This window comes from Mucor mucedo (genome assembly GCF_025094135.1).
Source record: "Mucor mucedo strain NRRL 3635 chromosome Unknown EV154scaffold_63, whole genome shotgun sequence".
In the NCBI taxonomy this organism is placed as follows: domain Eukaryota; kingdom Fungi; phylum Mucoromycota; class Mucoromycetes; order Mucorales; family Mucoraceae; genus Mucor; species Mucor mucedo.
In genome coordinates, this window is record NW_026252347.1 from 19315 (window position 1) to 38379 (window position 19065).

Here is a 19065-nt window from a genome sequence, read left to right on the forward strand (position 1 = left end):
CCCCCTCTCTCTCTCCGAGAACATATCAACAAAAGGTGGAGAGATTCAATAAAAAAAAAAAAAAAAATTAGAAAAGGCGGGGCGGGATCATTTCAACATTGAGAAGAAAATGGGGGTCGTCTTTCGAGATAAGGTGGTAATGCTATCATCCTTTCTCTTTCTATTATTCGTACCCCCATTCACAATGATGATAGTGTGAAAAAGGGGGAGGCTGCATTATTTTAATCAGATCATTTATCACTTTGTTACACTCTAGAAATGATTCAACCGCGGGTAACGCGCAAAAAAACAATCTTCTAGCGATTATACCAAAATAAGGGAGGAGTTATTTCTGTCCGTTTATGGTAGCGACGGCTTACATCATGTATAATAGTTGGCGTCCATGGTAACTAAAAATTAAATTGGTTTTCTTTGGTGGTAGGGGAAAATGACAATATGTATAAAACGGGTAACCTTTGAACCGATGAAGGAGTTTCGTTTTTTTTTTTTTTTATGCAGTGTTTTTTTTTGACAAGTAACACCAAACCTTATAAGTTGATAAAATCCAACATCCCTTTTTGTATTTTGAACAAGTCCCGCTCTGTAAAACGGATCATGTTGTATTTTGCCAAGATGATTTGATCGGAGCCAACTACAACAACAAGAAAAAAAGGTCCCAAAAAAAATGTTAGATGGAAGGGGAGGTTTGTACAAACAAACATTTACTTTTTGTTTGACACACCAAATGCGCCATCTTCATGAGTTTGTTTAGTGCATAAAGTAAATTTTATCTTTACCAATACGAAAATAAATATACCGTCTAAATATAGAGATTGATGGCTAATCCACTTTTTTTTTTTGTGTAAGGCTATTTGTAAGGTAAAACATGAGGTTCACCCCGAGTCATCCGTCTTGGTAAGCATTACTTTTTTATCTAATACAGTTAGTTTTTTTTACCCCGAACAAAGAGGAACTTTTCTTGATAAAAAGGTATTTTACTTGGGCGCATCAATACATCACATGAGTTCTTATGACTCTATACTTTTCTTGGTAAAGTTAGAAAGAAAAAATTAGATTGTGATGTAAGTATGATTCTAGCCTTTTTACAAAATATATCAATAATGTATAGACTGTTCATATTCAGCTGCAATAGGACACTTTGGTTTATATTTGTATCATTCCCACATAAATCTATCACTCAACTTGAAACAATCAAAAGCTTAAACTTGATATAAACATGTTGAAAATTTAAAAATTTATTATAGAGAGAGACTTGTTTATTTTTAAAAAAAAGCATAAAATAAAAACTTTCAAGCTTGTTTTAAAGAATCTATCTAGATGCTCCAAAATCCCATGGCATGCAATGGGTCCGAAGCCTTGCTGTATTATTCAAGTTGTCCACCACTTTTTTGTAATAAATGAAAGCGTGTCTCTTCAGTTTCCCTGAGATGGAGACTTTCGGCAGTAATAACCAATTATTTGAAAGTCCTCCTCAATCAATGACTTCATTTTTGTTTTGGGATCGAGGCAAGTACTTTGAGATGGACTCTACCAAAAAGTCTATACAAAGAAGTGTAAGTCACTCAGAGATACTCTCGCATTTCTCTTTATTTTTTGTTTACCTCGGTATTCCTCTTTTAAAAACAGATATTATTCGGACTCTGGCCTTATTTTTTCGGCTTTCCTTTATTTTCAAAAGGTCGGCGTTATTGGATTTTAACCAAACGGCGAGAACTGTTTGGCAGAGTGAAGGTCCAATACAGAGGTGTACTTGGACACAACCTCGAAAACATAACCGATTGTGATGGCTTTCTGTTCATAGAGGATGCTGTTTTAAGGTTCCGGTACAAAAGAAAAAAAAAAAGGCATTTCTTATGTTAACTAGAGCTTACAATTAAATTATTGTGGCTCCAGATAATAAGGACTCCTAAACTTCTCATCTTGAAGTTTAGGATCCGATCCCCAACTCTAGAAATCAGAGACACCTTCGATCAAAGGTTGTCCTTCCGGAATATAAAGAAGCAAGATACGCATCTTTAAAGATGGACCCGGACAAGGCATGATGGTCCCACCACCATCTGGATGGGCCCCCTTTTGCTACAAACAAAAGGGCAAGTTCCTATATAGTTGTTTGTTAAAAAAAACTACGTTACCACAATAAAAATAAAAAACGAGACTTACGTAGTTGATGTACTGCTTAATTATGCAGTGACACCAGATTAGAACCAACCATCTTTTTACGAAAATACGCACAGGTGGCATTGAAGACACGACAAGTAAGCCATCTGAGAGGATGTCCCCGCTTTTTCTTGTGAAAGAACCGTTTTGTTTATAAGTAAGATAGAATGATAATTATGAAAAAGAAAGAAAAAACATTGTTTTACAAAACTTGCTCCCTTTTTTAAAAGCAATTCAGCCCACTCAAAGCTAAAATAGCCACTGGAAAGTTCTGGATCCTATTGGTTTTTGTTTATATTAGATAAGCCTGTAAATCATTTAATAGAAATTAATTAGCTTCTTATAGCAGTTACCCAACTCTGGGCTGAATAACTCACCAGCTTATTACACTCCTTTCAGAAAAAAAAACAGCGTATTAATATCAATAAATAGTATGATTGCAAATGTGTGTCATTCGCTACTATTCCTTCTTTGAAAAATAGGCGTAAACATGGTTTGATAAAGTAAGCCATAAACCGGTTTTCCGCTCATCATCAAAGCAGAACCTATTTACACAGAGTATCAGTTGATTGATACAGATAATCTACTCTAAAAAAAGCCCCCCCCCCCCCTCCCGTACTAAATTACATAGCCGGTTGACAGCATACAAGAAATCGATAAAAAGAATGACTATAGGTTTATTAACTACCCTCTAAAATTATAATATGTATTATGAAATGTTGGAAGTGAGAACGTCCATAAAGCTTCTTTTGAGCCCTTGTCTTATTATATTTGATTCAGGTAGAATCGTTAAAGATCGTTTTATGTTTTTATAATTTTATTCTTTTTATTTTTTAATTTTTTGTAATATACAGACATATGCTGTTTTTTTTTTGAATATTCCATTTTCAAATAGGCTTTGGGAGACTCGATTTTTCTTGAATTAAATCTTTCCAAGAGATTATTGTCAGTTATGATTTTTTCTGAATCATAAATCCAGACATCATTTGAGGTATGGAAAGTTTCGATCGCCACTTTCTTGATGGATGCATTGGTATTTAGTAGCTTGACTATATTGGTAGGTCTGGTTGTTATACCAGTGAAGTCAGTGGCTACCATGCATAGTTTTTTGTCGGAGGAGTATATGTACTCAAGGAAATCTGTATATAAAATAAAGTTGCTGATTTTAGTGTTTATTGATTTACTTAAACACTTTACTAGATTATACCTTGTATGTTTCCATCAACGTTGTTGAGCTTGTTATAATTAAAATGATTGTGGAGATCTCGTTCGTGTAAAGGATCTGAAGCCTTGGATGAAGCTGAGACAAACACTTTTTGAGCAAAAACTCGACTTCGTAGATTGTCCACCATTCTTTGTAATAATATAAGACGAGTGTCTTCAGTTTCCTGGAAAGGGTACAGCCTTCGATCACAGGCTGTTCCCCCCTTCCTTTCCCAGAATAAAAGCGGGACACATACGGTAAGCTGTACCCACAAGATAAGATGACCTCCCAGAGATCTTAGAGATCCCTCCCACATTGGATATCCCTGTTTCAATATTAGTTAAGAAAATACATTGCCAAATAATAAATGAAATAAAAAAACCCATACGAAGACTTACGTGGTTGTTTAATACAACGACACCGGCTTAAAATCAATCCTATCTTTCGAAATTAAAAAAAAAACCGGTGTCATGAGCCACGCTTACAAGTGGTCGTCTGAGAGAACGCCTACTTTTTTCTCCTTATAATAGAGCCACTTGATTTTTAAAAAATATTATATGTTGAAAGAAAGAGCAAAAAAAAAAAAAAAAAAATTGTCAATTTTTTTCTTATAGAAAGTTCTGGATCATATGGATTGTTTATTCAATTTTTTCTAAAAAAGATTATCATGTGAATTGTTTGATAATTTTCAATTGACTTTTTCAAAGGGGATAGGTTGTATAAGGAAAGCGCTTCAGTATTTTCCTTCAATTACTGATATGAGCAGTTAAAGTGTGTCTGATAAATACATCCAAATGTGTTTCTCCTTCATCTACATAAAAAAAATAGATCTCCATATAAGGTATAGCTATTTATTTTTGAATAGCAATGGCGTAAATAAAGTGATTATAGGTTATCCTGTCATGAACCAGTTGCTTATAATCTTTTTTTTTTTTTTCTCACAAAATTTCATTTATACACGGAGAGCTATGGGAGTACATCCCATTGACAAGTTAAACTAGTCTTACAGGATTTAAAAAGGTAAACAGAAGCAAAAACATTGGAGTGATTTTTCTTTTTTTTTTTAATGAGGGCGGATCAGATGTTTATTACAAGGAATAAGTGACGGCCACTAGAAGCAAATGTACAAAAAGTCTTAATGAATAGATTACCCATTAAGACTTATGATGAAATAAATGTGAACAGGTCCCAACAACATATCGTATCTGGCTTTTTATATTAACAGCCTATCATGAACGGTCATAAATAACTTGATGTTTATTAAGAAGCAGTGATAAAAACATATTTTATCATGATTACGGTTTGGGTTTCTTTTTTTTGAAAAAAAAAAATTTATATTTAAAAAAAGTAGATGCACCTCTGTTAAAAACTATAATTCCCTCTCTTGATGGAAATCCAAATCAATGGCATTGAATTACAATAAATGCTGATAAATCACTTACTCTCCTCGATGACCGCAGCAAACGACGGTAAAAATAAATAAATTATAAAGTCAGTAAATCGGGCCTAAAAGTAACAGGCTAGGCTCGCGGGTAGATCAAGTAGCTTCCATGATGCCCCATAACGCTGATCTAAAATAGAGTTACAGGGACATATTTTTTTTCTTTTGATTTGATCTCTTGATTGGTCAAACGGAGATTCGATCAAAAACCCTTAATGGATTCCCAGCCAAGAGTTGAATTTACGAGGCTACTAAATAGCGTTATTTTTATTTTTGAATCTCGGTTCATAAAAATCCCACAAAGAAATCGCATTTTTTTTTTTTATTATTAAATAAATGATCGCATAATTCAATTAATGGGTAATTTGGTCTACACAGATTCGGAATTGATTGACTTGTTTGGTTTAGGCCAGGGAAAAATTTATATGTAAGGTGTACACCACACATACCTTCGAAAAGAAAATCTCCCAAACAAACAAAAAGACATGTCGGCCTCGGGATAAACCTTTTTTTTTCTTTGATCAAATGACTCTGTGTTTAGTAAGAGGTTCATTTGCTAATCATAAGTTGTGTGCCAAAGTTTTATGGGGGGTCAGTTCTCTTGGTTGCATCGATAGATTGAGTTTTCTGACGAGGATTTAGACAGAAATGAAAGAATGGGTCATTATGGGAATGGAAAGCTTTTATGTTCGTTAGGTTTATATTATGTATTATTCAAACAAGTTGTTATGCTTTATTGTTTGAGCATTAAGGTTTATACATACCAATGTAAAAATATATTAATTTTGTCCTTTCTATCTGTAAATGATTCGGACAATTTAAATTATAGATGCACAAATCCCAGAAATGAGATAGATGCACAAGAGATAAACAATCGATTGGTTTCCTTCAAATTCATGTGTTTATTAGTTTTTAAAATGGGAGGGGAAGAGGAGTGAAAGAGAAGGAGGGGGTAGAGGGGGTGATACTATAGGAAGGTATTGAATATGTATAATTTAGAATAAAATCACAAATTTTTTTTTTTTTTAATTTTTTTGCTGTCTAGTGCTATTCCAGAATGACTTTAGAGGATGAGCGAAGTACCATCACCAAGCCGTCATCTGTACAGCTAGTGATGGCTTCAAGGGGTTCATATAAACCGCGTTCATAATCCGTAATCCAATCAAATCTAATTCGTACAATCATATCATGTTCCTTTGCCAAATCGATCTGAGCATGTAAAGTTTCAATGTCTCTTTCTGGTACGAAATCAAAAAAGGACATACCAATTGAATTGGGGATATCGAGAGACACCAAATCCTGACTTAATCGAGAGGCGTATACAATGTTGAGAGCATCTGAATATCTATTCAGGATTAAAGAAAAGCGTTTTTCTCGAGAGTAGTTACCATTCTGAAAGTACCATACGTCTGTTGCCATTGCGTCCTCCAATAGATCTGCCCTATCATTCCAAGCACCAGAAAGTTGTAAAGACCCATCGGATAAACATCTGTAAACGTGGTCCACTGTGTTGGCTCTCATTTTATGGTCCGTCGAATGAGGGTCGTACATAAAATTGCAAGTTATAAGGACATCGTGGCAGTAATGAACAATGGTCTCTATAGGAACGTAACTGCCATTCCGACATTTGAAGCGATAAGACACCATGGACGACAATTTTTCATTTATAATGTTACCGACATGAACTTTTCTTAAGGCCGCATGATCGGTTGGGTGAAAGAAATCGTAACCTCCCACTCCAATTACTTGTTCAGGTTCCCAGCCTGTAAGATCTGTAATGCTTTCGGAGACGTACACCAGTCTTGCTTCCTGGGAATTGTCGTAAATTGAGATCCAACTATTTGACATTATTTTATTTTATTTCTGGGAAAAAAAAAAAAACTCAATGAGGGGGAAGCTCTTTTATCTCATCAAGACTAAATAAAGAAAAAAGGGTCCCGCAGTTCCATTTTCCTCTAGAAGCTTATGTCCCAAAAAAAAAAAAAAAAAAAAAAAACAATTGAACACCAGCTGGCTCAAAATGTTAACTCCTGTCATTTGTAATTAGTTTTTTGTGGTCTATGCTGCTTTCCAAATTAAAACAACCTAATACAGACAAAAGACACCATAACTTTTTTGAGACGGGATGCAGTCTAAATGAAGTGGCAATTCATGTTTCATTTCTGTAAATAACATATACAAAAGATTACATTTCCTTTTATGGTGTTATCCGACGCGTAAGACCATTGGGTGGCTATATTCAGAGGGAAATACTCAGGGGTGGCAAAAATCATACGTTTGTCAATTAAAGGCAACACACACTAAAAATATGGACCAATGAATGGCTCCAACGACATTTTATAAACAAAAGAAAAAAGCCAAGGCTTATGTAAACTCGATCCCAATTATGCGCAACTCAACAGTTTATTTAACCTTTCCTAATTCTCGAGGCTTTGTAACGGCCATTGATAATTTTCATGTGCCAGTCTTTCAACACCGTATTTTCGTACAAATTTGTCCAATTTCTCGGGACCACGAGATCCATAAGGATAAGGCTCTGGCTTGACCTTTTCCTTTTCAATTAAATGTAATAAAGGTGTGAATATAGACCATGCAGCAAACAATTCATCGTGGCGAACAAAGTTAGAATGATCACCTCGCATGACATCCAATATCAATGTCTCGTAAGCCTCCGGTACCTTTAGATTCTTGTAGCGAGATCGATAGGTAAGATCTAATTCGGTCACCATGCTCTCATTGGAATAGCCAGGGCACTTATTGTTAAATTTCATATAGACTGCCTCACCAGGTTGTACATGGAACACCAACTCATTGCGTGCGACTCCATGGAATAGGCTACCGTGCAATTTCTTGAACTGGATACGGATTTCAACCTTGGCATTGTCAACCGCTTTACCAGCCTTGAGTATAAATGGCACATCAGCCCATCTTTCATTATCAATCCAAAGTACCATTGCTGCAAATGTAGGACATAGGCTTCCCTTGGGAACGGTTTCGTCGTCTAGGTAACCCGGCTTATTACCATTTTTGACATATTGGCCTAGTAAGGTGTCTTCTAATTTGATTGGCTGAATACATTTTAGCACCTTTACTTTTTCATCACGAATAGCCTCCGCATCTCGTCCAATTGGTCTCTCCATTGCCACAAGCGACATTAGCTGCAAAAGATCTATAATTGGGGTGCGATTATGTCAACTGTAGGCGGATGATTAATAATATTAAAAATTACTTACGGTTCTGCATAACATCCCTAATGATACCAAATTCGTCAAAGTAACCACCACGGCCTTCAGTACCAAAGGGTTCCTTCAAAGTGATCTGAACAGAATCAATATGTGTTCTTGCCCAGAGCGGACAAAAGATCATGTTTGAAAATCGGATGGTCATGATATCTTTGGCCAATTCTTTGCCAAGATAATGATCAATGCGGTAAAGCTCTTCTTCCTTGTACAACGCCTTGATTTTTCCTACCAAATCTTGGCAGCTAGTGAGATCCTTACCAAAGGGTTTTTCGATGACGATGGAGTTGGTGGCTGATTTACCATAGACGTATTTTCGGAGGCCGGAAGCCACAGTGACGAAGACGCTAGGAGGTAATGCCACATAGAACAATCGATTTTTTTGCTCATCCGTCAAACCTTGTTTATCCTCTAGATCAGTGACATAGCTGTCTAAATTCCGCCAGCTTTCTTCCTTGTCGTATTGGCCTTGTACGTAATGACATAATTTTAAAAAGCCGTCAATCTTACCATCATCATCCTCCGCTTTGATAAAGGACTTGATACGGCGATGAAAGTCAGTCAGCTTCATTTCGCTACGGGCATACCCCACAATTTGTGTATTCTTTGGTAAAAAGTTGTTTGAGAATAATGCAAATAAGGCAGGAAATGTTTTTTTCTTGGCTAGATCACCAGAAGCCCCCAAAACAACGACGGTGATGCCATCTTTTAAATGGTTTTTGACGTCGTCTTTTAGTTTAGCAGAAGGTGATGATGACATTTTTTTTTTTTCGTAGGCGACAATAAAAAAAAAAAAGAGAGAGATTTTGTTTTTCCTTTGTAAGTTTTGTTTTCTTTTTGATATATTATATAATAAACTCCTAGCCAAATTTAAATTTCTTGTTTCATACTGGTTTTTTTAAATCAGCTTGCTCTTTTTTTTTTTTATATATGACTTTTTTATGTATAATAATTTTTCCTGGTTTTTTTTTTTTATATATGTATCCTTAATAATCTAAACTTCCAAAAGACTCAATAAAACAGCTTGTGTCTCTGCAACCTATATACCATGTATTTAGTTCCTTTGATCTATTTATTTGTATGTCCCCCTCCCCCCCATTTAATAATTAAACTTTACCTCTAATGCTTGTTTCACTTCCAAATGACGTCTGGCAGCTTGGATCCAATCAGCAGCCAATCTCTTGGGCCAACCGTTAAGTTGGTTCAATTCACGAGCAGCGAATTCCAAATTATCTCTCTTCAAGTAATAATCGGTACGGGACAAAACAGACTCGACATCATCACCCTGGACCAAACCAGATTTCTTGAACATCAAATAAGACATGATGATACTGATGATGTGAGAACCAAAACCACCATCCTCGGGTACGAGAGCCACTTGACGAACCTCATCCGCGACTTCCTCAAAGCGAGCGGATAATTCACTGATGGAGTTGACACCTTCCTGGGCAAGATCCTTGGGGATAGCGCTCAAAACGGTTTGGATGACCTTATCACCCTTGGTGTTGAGGCTCAAAGCTTGTAATTCATTGTTGAAAGGTTGTCTTTGTTGAGATTGAAGGGCTTCTTGGAAGGCATCCAGAGTAACATGAATCACATGGTATTGACGAGATTTGTCCAAGGCCTCGGCGTTTTGGACAGAAGATTGTTCAAGTGCCTTAAATCTCTTGGAGATATCGTCCAATTTAGCTAAACGACCTGCTCTCTCTTGTTCAACAAGCAACTTGACTTCCTTGACAAAACGACGTTGCAATTCTTGAGCTTGAGCGGCTAAAGCATTGGAACGAGCCTTTTCCAAACGCTCGGATTGAGCATTTAAATCAGCAGCTAATTGTTGAGCAAAAGAGGTCTTCATTTCAGCACGGGTTTGTTCGAATTGGTTCTTCAATTGAGCTTCACGAGCAATGATTTGCTCGGCAGTGCGGATATGGGCTTGTTCAATGGCTTGACCAGCTTCCACATGGAACTTTTCGAGACTACCTTCGATTTGCTCTCCCTTGGCACTGAGCTCCTTCAATGCACTCAAGATGGCAGCTTGTTCAGCATCCAAAGATACAAACCCCTTGTTCAACTTTTCAACCTTGGCTTGGGCATCTCCAATGATTTCACGACCCAAACCAGCTAATCCGGAATCGTTCAAGATGGAAGCTAATTCGGAAACAATTTGATCGAGTTCACGAATGACCGCATTGTCGGATTGGACAGACTTGACAATGATGGGTTCAGGCTTTTCGATGGCGACGGCAACAACAGCGGGAGCTTGTTTGTTATCGGTTGTCAAAGCGGCTGTGGTAGTGGTATCCGTAGGTGTCTTTTGGTTCACGTTGTTTTGAGCGGAAACGATGCTAACAGCGGGTGTCTTATGATCAAAGGGTTTGGGTGCTTCCTTTTGACCGGTCAATTGTTGATAGGCCTCGGTGGCGTAATCGACGGCACTGGCAGTAGACTCTTGAATCTTGGCACCGTACACTTTAGCGGATTGTGCATATTCCTCTGCTTGCTTTTTTAAATCCAAAGCACCGTTACGATATTTATCCATGTCTTGGTTCTTTTGGATGTCTTGGATCAATTCCAATGTCTGTTCTCCGCCAGGTACGTAGGTGGTGTATGTGTCGCGGAAAGCTTTGTCGTTCAATGCATAATAAGCTGCTCCTCCATAGGCTGAACCTAACAAAAATGTTAAGCCAAGAAGTTTGTTCAAAACAGAGCCCGACTTTTTTTCTTCGGTGGTAACTGTGCTCTCACAACGCTAACAAGAGAGAGAAAAAAAAATGTTTGAGATAAAACAAGTGAAATCAATGAAAACAAAAAAAAAAAAAATCTAACCTTGATAACGGTTCCGACACGTTGTGTGGCGTTTGTGGAAAGTAAATTGGTGCGAATGGCACCTGTGCTGTATAATTTAGAGACTCTCAACATGATTCTATAAAGTCAATCAGGTTATTATTTAGGGGAAGTTATCATTTTTATTTGGCGTTGATTTTACTCTTCTTCTTTTTTTAAAAAAATGAAATGAATAGATCAATGTACGGAGAAGATTGTTTAAAAAAAAAAAAAAAAAAAAAAAAAGAAGGTCTATAACAAGTGAATGAAATACACACTTTCAGTTCTCTCTTTTTTTTGATGGAGGGAGGGGTGTGTAGTTTGAATTCGAGTTTGAAACAACGCTTCTATTGGGGTGTGACGTCGTGTGTTTCGCTATTTAGTTAGGATCTACAATGATGCCTCTTTTTTTTTTTGGTTTTTATTATTTTTTGAAAGGAAAGCGAAATGAGCAATGAAGAAAAATGAAAGGGGAAATATGTATAAGGGTAAAAAAAAAAAGAAAAAGAAACAACTCCTTTGTTTGAAGGGGGAATGAAAGAAAGTGATATATATATAGAATTACAATTATGAGAGAGAGAGAGAGAGAGAGACGAGAGAAAGAAAATTTAATCGTCAGATGTCCAGCCCCAAGATACAACAAAGCTGAGAGAAAACAATGCAACACAAATTTTGTAGATAAGCGCAAAGTCTTCCATGTCACTTGTGCTGGATTGCAAGATATAACCAGCAGCAAGAGCTCCAATCGCAGGCCCGATACTGCTATATAAAGCGGATATAGTTGATCTGTGCTTCATTCGATCGTATTGACTCCACATGATCAAATTAACTTGATCAGCACCACTTAGCCAAATCAATTGGAATCCAACAGCTACAAAAAAAAAATAAGTTTACCGACATCAGATCATTTGTTTGTATATATTACCTTGTAATGCCTGTAACACGAGTAAAAAGACATGTGTTGTGGCACTATCAGGTTTCAAACATGGATATAGTATTGCACATAAGATTAAAATAATATGTACGGATGTTGTGATGAGAGTCAAGTTCAATCTATGAATAAACCACTATAATCATAATTAGTTTTTTTTTAATTTACTGATAACCAATCTATGAATAAAATAATACCTTTTCAATAGTATATGACACAATCATTTCAGCCGTTGCATGTACCATGACTAGACAGGCAATCATGTAAATAGATACTTGGAGTATGGTATAGACATAAATGAATAAAAATGTATTCAATAATGTGTAACCAATGCCCAATAACAGTAATGTGAGAGAGAGTGTCTGAGTTTTCCAGTTATTGATTTTTGCCATTGCATTATTTTGATGATTATTGTAGCCATAGTAGGGATGGACAAGTAAGTCATCCTGTAAATTATCTTGCTCTGGTCTCATCCAAGGAAAAAAAGCCACTAATGGATCTGTTGGTGTAGGTAATGGTAATAAAGCTAACGCATTTGATGGTACGGTTGGTATAATTGTCATTGATAAATGATGTTCTTCGTCGTTATTGTTATTTCTGGAAGAGTAATGATGATGTAATCCGCTGTAAAAGGAAGGGGTGCTATCGTAACTATCAACATGTCTTAATGAATCTTCGGTGTTCGTAAACATTCTATCCAGTTGACTGGCATCTTCTTCAGATATATGAGATAACTGTTCACCAAAGATACTGTATGGTCTGTACGATGGGAACGAAATGCTATTTTGATCAGCAGTCAGATGAAGGGCATTTTTTAATAACAGCGGTGCCTGTTCTTCACTGATATCGAGCTGATTTGCATTTGCTGGCTCAACCGATGTAAATAAAAGCGCAATCAATAATAATAAGACCATTCCAATCATCCACATTATCACCAATACTGTATCAAGGAATCTATCTTCTGTTATATTGATAAGCCATCCAACCAATCCCGTCATAATTATTGTGGTTGTTTTACTCCATCGTACGTAGGATCCTAATTTGGATTTAATAGATAATTTAGATACAAAAAGGGAGGCATTATAAGATTATGCACGTCAATATATATAGCTTTTTTGGATAGACCTACCATAAAACAGTACCCTGTAATCACCCAAGGTCTTGATGATGGCGCTATCTATCAAACTTCCTAGCGGCTGATAGAACAATCCATTTAATACAGTACAAAGAACCAATAAGACCCAGATATATAATGGTTTGTCATTGTCTCCATTGTTAAAGGCAGGCGATGATAATGATAATAATGTGATGAATGAAAATGAAGAGAGTGTTGTTAAACTAGCGATGGCAGCTCCGTATAGGTGAGGGCGGTTATCCACAACAGCAGTCCAAGTTCCAGAAAACAATCTCAGGATATAAACAAGAGCCACAAGGAAGGATACTTGTAAAGCAGTCAACTGTAACTGATTGATTAAATAAAGAGGGATGAAGGGCTCCAGTGTACTTGTTATTGCATAAGCTGTGATCAGCAGCTTTGGCCAGTACAACATCTTTGAATTTTAGTGGGGAAAATTAAAAAAGAAAAAGAGGAATTATAAAAAAAAAAACCGAGATGAGAAAAAAAGAATCTAGCGCACACGCCACTTCAATAAGTATAAGTTAAATCACGTTACGGCTACAAATTATGTACTAGTGACGTTTTTGAAATATAAAAAAAATAGTTTGAGTTTTAATTTATATGGTTTTTTTTCATTCCGAGATCCTTGTACATTTTACTCTTTTCTCCTTGTCATTTTTTTTTAAAGCGAAAGAAAATATACGCAAAGAAAGTTTTGTTCAGGGTGTTTATTAATTGCTATCTATCAACATCAGAACGGGGACATGTTCATTTGTATTTACATTTGAACCACTGCTAAAATATCACTTGTATAGTTTTTACAAAAGAAATCGTGAGCCAGCTGGAATTCCTCATGTATAATTAAATCCCTCTCCCTCTCGCTCTCACTCTCTATCGCAAACTCTTTCTCTTATCAAGGTAAATAATCGCGTTTCTTTCCGAGATAGTATTAAAGATCGACGCTGCATTCTCTTCTTCTAATCTCACGGCGAAAAAAGACGGGTTAAAGTCAGTGGCAAAGTTTTGGGTTTTTGCGAAAAACAAATATTTATTTTAAGAATTTATATATATTTATCACCACGGCTATTTATTACAACAGATTGTTTGTTGTACATATAAATGCATGTTACTTGCATGTGGATGACCAAATAACAAGATTTCATGACATCAGATCTGAAAGGGTTGTTTCAATATGTTTTTCCCACGTAAAGAAAGAAGTCTTTTTTTCTGGTTTGAACTTTTGCATTGTTTGTTTCAGGGTGCGTACCCCTTGATTAGGTCAAATTGTATATCATACTCAGTTGAACAGAAAAAAAAAACTGGTTCGTCGGTCAAAACAAACAACATGTGGAGTACCCAGTGGGGGGTTTGACTTATTAAATATGCAATGTTTAACTCACCTGCATCTCTCTTTCCCCTCCATCACAAAAAGAAAACTTTAATAGACCTTCTCATTTGATCCAGATTCCAAGATTCTATTTCGAAATTTCGTTTAATCGATGGTGCTTTTGATAATTCTAATTTTAATGGGTGATAGAAGAAAAAAAAAAAACTCGTGAAACCAATAATTTAGTCTAAATGACAAAACTCATGGATAACTATAGTATGTGCCTGGTGTGATTTGATGACGCAGAGTGATATCCGATCAAATAACAAAACTTTTTTTTCCAGTAGCACCGACTTTATTATTGTTTAGTGTTGATACATGGAACTATTACCGCTGGAGATCTCCACTTTAATATTTGGACAAGTTGGTCTACATGACAAACTCCAATGTAATTTTGTTAATCGGTCTTGGCACCAGATTGTCTGCATTCAACTATACTCAGCTTTGAATTTCACCGACAATCCAACAAAGTTTCAAGGGGCTTTGGACCTTTTTGATAGAAACAAAGAATATGGTCTACATGTTCATACTTTACAGCTTCAAGGGATATATCTCGATTCATACACATTGCTATCATTACCTACTCTATTTCCAAACCTGCGCCAATTTGAGTGGCACGAGTCTAAAGATCTTGAGGTAGAAAAATTTGACTTGCCAACAAAAGTATATCAACAACAGTTCCAAAAATGGAAGTGGATGTGCCATGTCAGTACTATTACAGATAAGTTCCAGCTTATTCCAGCTTTACTCATGTCAGCCCGCTTGACACACCTGACATCTATTTCCATTTGTTTTGCGAGACTCGGCTTTCAAAAAGCGTATATCTCAAACAATATAGCCAAAATTAGATCGGATGTGAAGGGGTTCATCAGATATATAGGTTCTGCACCCATAGTTGAGCATCTGCGATTGACTGATCTTGCAATTGATTTATTCGACATGGAAGATTTGCATGCACATACACCGAACTTACAGCGCCTGGATCTTGATAATGTATGGCTTCTTTCTTCAGAAAATTTCGTGACAGGGGTAAGTGGTATCAAAGAATTGAAAATAAAATTGGTAGCGGACTCGGTTCGCGAAATGGATAGGATAGGAACAAGCATGGTATCTTGGTTACAGTATATACAATGCAAATACAACAGATTGGAAGAAATATCCATTCTTGCACCACAAACTAATATAGAGCCCATACGCGTGATCAATACATTCGAACACAGTATCGCCACGATGGTCAGCGTTATGAACACAAAGTTGGCTAGCTATGGAATCGGTGTATTCCCCCTTACAAAAACAATTATGGATGCTATTGACGATAGAAATTTGCAGTTGAAAAAGATCACCATAGATGATGATTATGGAGGATTTAAAGACCAATTGGAAATCATTTTATCATCCAAGCAATCCAAAAGCATAAAGCATTTGGAAATACTGTCATACCGTGATATCCGTATGAATGATAGAACATTATATCGCTTTCTTCATACTTTACCAGCTCGTCTGCCTAGCCTTCAGCATCTATGTATTTCGATGCGTATCGGTTCAGGTTTATTTCTCCAGTTACTGATACACTTATCCAAGCTTGACGTTTTGGAAGTTGAAATCACATGTTTAGGACATGTTTCATCTAGGATCGAAGTACCAGTGTGTACTATCAAGCGGTTGTACATAAGAATGTATGCCTACCAAGGATTTAATGTAAAGGAAATTAATAACATCATAAGATTCGCAATACAATCGTGCCCAATGTTGGAGGAATTCCATATAAGCGGCTGTTGTTACTCACTTTCCGGAACCGTCAACCTATGGTTTTTGGATAACCCTCTATTGAAGTTGATCCACGTGGATTTTGGACAGCCAGACTACTACACTTTTTCGATGCTGCATGGCGATGAGGAGTACAAAGATGGAAAACATATATGCAAACTTGCCGACCGGAATAGTTTTAATATTGACATTGGCTGGCGTGGAGAAGACGTTATACTTGATTTGAAATGCACTGAATAAAACAGCGATATCTTGCTGTGGATTTGCCATAATATTGTTGATATAATGTCATGGCTAAATTCTTATTAAGCTCTGTGATAAGAATGTAAAATGCCATCAGAATTATATGCAAAGTATTCGCATTTCTGTTCTTAGTGGCTATCTTACCATGTCATTTAACGCTTTTAATGTAAGAGTTTACGCCAGTCCATTGATCATTAACGAACAATAGAAACAGCCATGCTTAAAAGAGGAGCTACCTGTTAAATTGAAAAAACAAAATATCGAAAACAACAATACAGAGAACTATTACCATCCGAATATTTTAGTTATAATCTCTTCTCACGGGAGCTATTCCATCATTAGATATAAAAGCTTTGAATTGTACTTAAAAGGACAGCACAATGTATTGTATTCTATGAAATGTGATCGGGTATCTTAGGGACAGCCATTTTTCTTAGGGGCAGCCAGGGTGCGCGTAGTCGTAGTGTTGGGATTATGATACTTTTATAGACATCAAGAGGTCAATATAACTTAACAACTTGGAATATATACACATTTATTACAACCAGCATAGTGTAAACCAGTATACTTGTGTTACAGCTTACTTTCAGCTTCTCGTTTGAACTTTACCTTAATATTTCTGCATAAGATTAAGATCAAACGAGCTCAAAGGCGAAAGAGTGATGATAGAATTGTCAAGATAAGTATAAATCGTTTAATATACATTTATTTGTAATTATTACATTGTTTTTGATGATATATCCTTGTTCCCAGGTCTACAGAACATCTAAATCACAGATCTTGCGTTGCGACTACGTGCACTTTCGCTGTCCCCAAGGAAAAATTGGCTGTCTCTAAGAAAGGCGAAAAGCGAAATGCGATTATGGACTTTCTAATTGGTGACGCGTTCTAACATATTGAGGGGAAAATGTATTTCACTAGTAAGTATACGGTTATAAATACATTCTAAGTCTTATCTGAGAAAGCTTATTATGATTCATGAGAACTATGTGGACTAGCCATAAGCTTGGACCAATATTGTACAGTTTAAACACGACGTGATAACGTGTTTCAACGAATGTTTTACAAATTCACTCTGTATGGTGATAACTACAAAAGCTTATTCGTTGATTTTGTCCCATTCAGGAAGAAATGAATGATTTTGTAGTGACTATTTAACATTTGAAACAACTACGAGGAGAAGTTTATAGAGTCGGTCACTGAGAGCCGTAATTTTGTTATAATCAAGCTTTGTATAGATGATTGGTAGTTTTTCTGATTAAGTGGCTCTAGAAAAATTTTAATAGAGTGTTGCTATGCTTGATTCTCAGATAGTTACGACACGCTATTAAGGTAAATATGTAACATAAACGCTGGTGGTTTCGTCATCTCTGATTACAGAAAACTACATTTCGCCAATGCAGTAATGCACAAAAAAAAAAGACAATCAAACTCAGAGTTGCCAGTCGTCACAGGGCCGATTTAAATGCCCGGGGTATAAGGCAGCTGTGTTTCAAAAAAAAGTGTTTGTCGAGGGTGGGTACCCTTTGCCCAAAAAGCCCCGCCTCTTTTTGTTTTTCTTCAACTTTTAACTCTCCCCACTCTTTTTTATATAACTTTTTTTATATAAAACAAAATGGCCTCATTATCACGCTCATTTGCGTCTGCCATCGTCAATCGCTCTTACACCAATGCACCTGCTTCTGTTAACGCTTTAAAGACAGTTTTCCACGCTTCCAGCAACACTACTGACGACGAACACCATGAATCTCACAAGAGCCATCCTTTGTTCAGTGCCGCCACCAAGCAAAGATCTGTCGGTGGTTTAGTTAACAGATCCAGCGTCAATGGTAATGATAACACTCTTAGTAATGAGGCTATATAGGTTTATTAATGAAAGTCGTGTGTTATTTTTTTTTTTGAATTAGTTGGACCCATTAACGATTTCCAATTACGTCGCAACCACACCACTTCTATTCCCGACTTTAGCAAGTATAAGAAGACCAAGAGCAGTGGTGAAGCCAGTCGTAACTTTGCTTACATGGTTGTTGGTACCACTGGTTTGTTGAGTGCCGCCGGTGCTCAAGCTACAGTTACCGATTTCTTGGCCAATATGTCTGCTTCTGCTGATGTTTTGGCTTTGGCCAAGGCCGAAGTTGAATTAGCTTCTATCCCTGAAGGAAAGAACGTTACAATCAAGTGGAGAGGAAAGCCCGTATTCATTCGTCATCGTACTGAATCCGAAATTGCTGAAGCCAACACAGTCAATGTTGCTGAATTACGTGATCCTCAACAAGATGCTGAGAGAGTCAAGGATCCTAAATGGCTCGTCATGTTGGGTGTCTGTACCCATTTGTAAGTTTTATAAGCAAAAAGAAAGAGTGAAAATAAGAGAGAGAGAGAAAAAAAAAATCGATTGCAGATGTTGATAATTTTTTTGTTAATTAGGGGTTGTGTTCCTATTGGTGAAGCTGGTGATTTCGGTGGATGGTACTGTCCCTGTCACGGTTCTCATTATGATATTTCTGGCCGTATTCGTCAAGGTCCTGCTCCTCTTAATCTCGAAATTCCTGGTAAGTTTCAATAGTTTGATGGTTGCATTGTTTTTTTCCTTTGTGTACTCAATTTTCTTTTTTTTTTCTTTTTTTTTATAAATAATTATCATAATAGAATACAACTTCCAAGATGATAAGCTCATTATCGGTTAGACGTCTTTATGTTTGTTTTAATAAAATAAAGTTCAATTTTACAGCAATAATAATAATAATAAAAAAAAA

The 19065-nt window shown here is 36.4% G+C and overlaps 6 protein-coding genes across 6 annotated transcripts; 2 read left to right on the top strand and 4 right to left on the bottom strand.

Annotated features, from left to right (window-relative positions):
• Positions 1–2845: 2845 nt before the first annotated feature.
• On the bottom strand, positions 2846–3931 carry EV154DRAFT_513038 (uncharacterized protein). Its single transcript, XM_051601986.1, has 3 exons — positions 3760–3931; positions 3365–3686; positions 2846–3296 (listed from the first exon to the last, which is right to left on the bottom strand). Exons 2-3 carry the CDS (start codon positions 3675–3677, stop codon positions 2959–2961), a joined length of 651 nt encoding a protein of 216 aa, XP_051456252.1. The 5' UTR covers positions 3678–3686; positions 3760–3931; the 3' UTR covers positions 2846–2958.
• Positions 3932–5680: 1749 nt separating this feature from the next.
• On the bottom strand, positions 5681–6728 carry EV154DRAFT_513042 (uncharacterized protein). The gene has a single exon (XM_051601987.1). It carries the CDS (start codon positions 6648–6650, stop codon positions 5850–5852), a length of 801 nt encoding a protein of 266 aa, XP_051456253.1. The 5' UTR covers positions 6651–6728; the 3' UTR covers positions 5681–5849.
• A 491-nt stretch (positions 6729–7219) lies between these two features.
• Positions 7220–11110, bottom strand: EV154DRAFT_466515 (glucose-6-phosphate dehydrogenase; the record flags this gene model as incomplete). Its single annotated transcript, XM_051597738.1, has 5 exons — positions 10868–11110; positions 9159–10790; positions 9053–9071; positions 8036–8770; positions 7220–7971 (listed from the first exon to the last, which is right to left on the bottom strand). Exons 1-5 carry the CDS (start codon positions 10958–10960, stop codon positions 7220–7222), a joined length of 3231 nt encoding a protein of 1076 aa, XP_051456254.1. The 5' UTR covers positions 10961–11110.
• Positions 11111–11472: 362 nt separating this feature from the next.
• On the bottom strand, positions 11473–12709 carry EV154DRAFT_423113 (uncharacterized protein; the record flags this gene model as incomplete). The annotated part of the gene is made up of 3 exons (XM_051596121.1): positions 11473–11735; positions 11790–11931; positions 11993–12709. The coding sequence occupies 3 exons, from the start codon at positions 12707–12709 to the stop codon at positions 11473–11475; spliced, it is 1122 nt and encodes a 373-aa protein (XP_051456255.1).
• Positions 12710–14617: 1908 nt separating this feature from the next.
• On the top strand, positions 14618–16517 carry EV154DRAFT_482701 (uncharacterized protein; the record flags this gene model as incomplete). Its single annotated transcript, XM_051598516.1, has 2 exons — positions 14618–16276; positions 16377–16517. 2 exons carry the CDS (start codon positions 14618–14620, stop codon positions 16515–16517), a joined length of 1800 nt encoding a protein of 599 aa, XP_051456256.1.
• A 1306-nt stretch (positions 16518–17823) lies between these two features.
• EV154DRAFT_513067 (cytochrome b-c1 complex subunit Rieske) lies at positions 17824–19065 on the top strand. The gene is made up of 4 exons (XM_051601988.1): positions 17824–18138; positions 18217–18643; positions 18737–18861; positions 18959–19065. The coding sequence occupies exons 1-4, from the start codon at positions 17925–17927 to the stop codon at positions 18994–18996; spliced, it is 804 nt and encodes a 267-aa protein (XP_051456257.1). The 5' UTR covers positions 17824–17924; the 3' UTR covers positions 18997–19065.

Bases quoted from the DNA above. Each gene is read 5' to 3' on its own strand.
- EV154DRAFT_513038 (XM_051601986.1), bottom strand. From the start codon at position 3,677: ATGTGGGAGGGATCTCTAAGATCTCTGGGAGGTCATCTTATCTTGTGG. The intron at 3,297-3,364 runs GTATAATCTAGT...TTTTATATACAG, and splicing joins CGTTGATGGAAACATACAAG to ATTTCCTTGAGTACATATAC.
- EV154DRAFT_513067 (XM_051601988.1), top strand. From the start codon at position 17,925: ATGGCCTCATTATCACGCTCATTTGCGTCTGCCATCGTCAATCGCTCT. The intron at 18,139-18,216 runs GTAATGATAACA...TTTTTGAATTAG, and splicing joins TAACAGATCCAGCGTCAATG to TTGGACCCATTAACGATTTC. The intron at 18,862-18,958 runs GTAAGTTTCAAT...TTATCATAATAG, and splicing joins TCTTAATCTCGAAATTCCTG to AATACAACTTCCAAGATGAT.
- EV154DRAFT_513042 (XM_051601987.1), bottom strand. From the start codon at position 6,650: ATGTCAAATAGTTGGATCTCAATTTACGACAATTCCCAGGAAGCAAGA.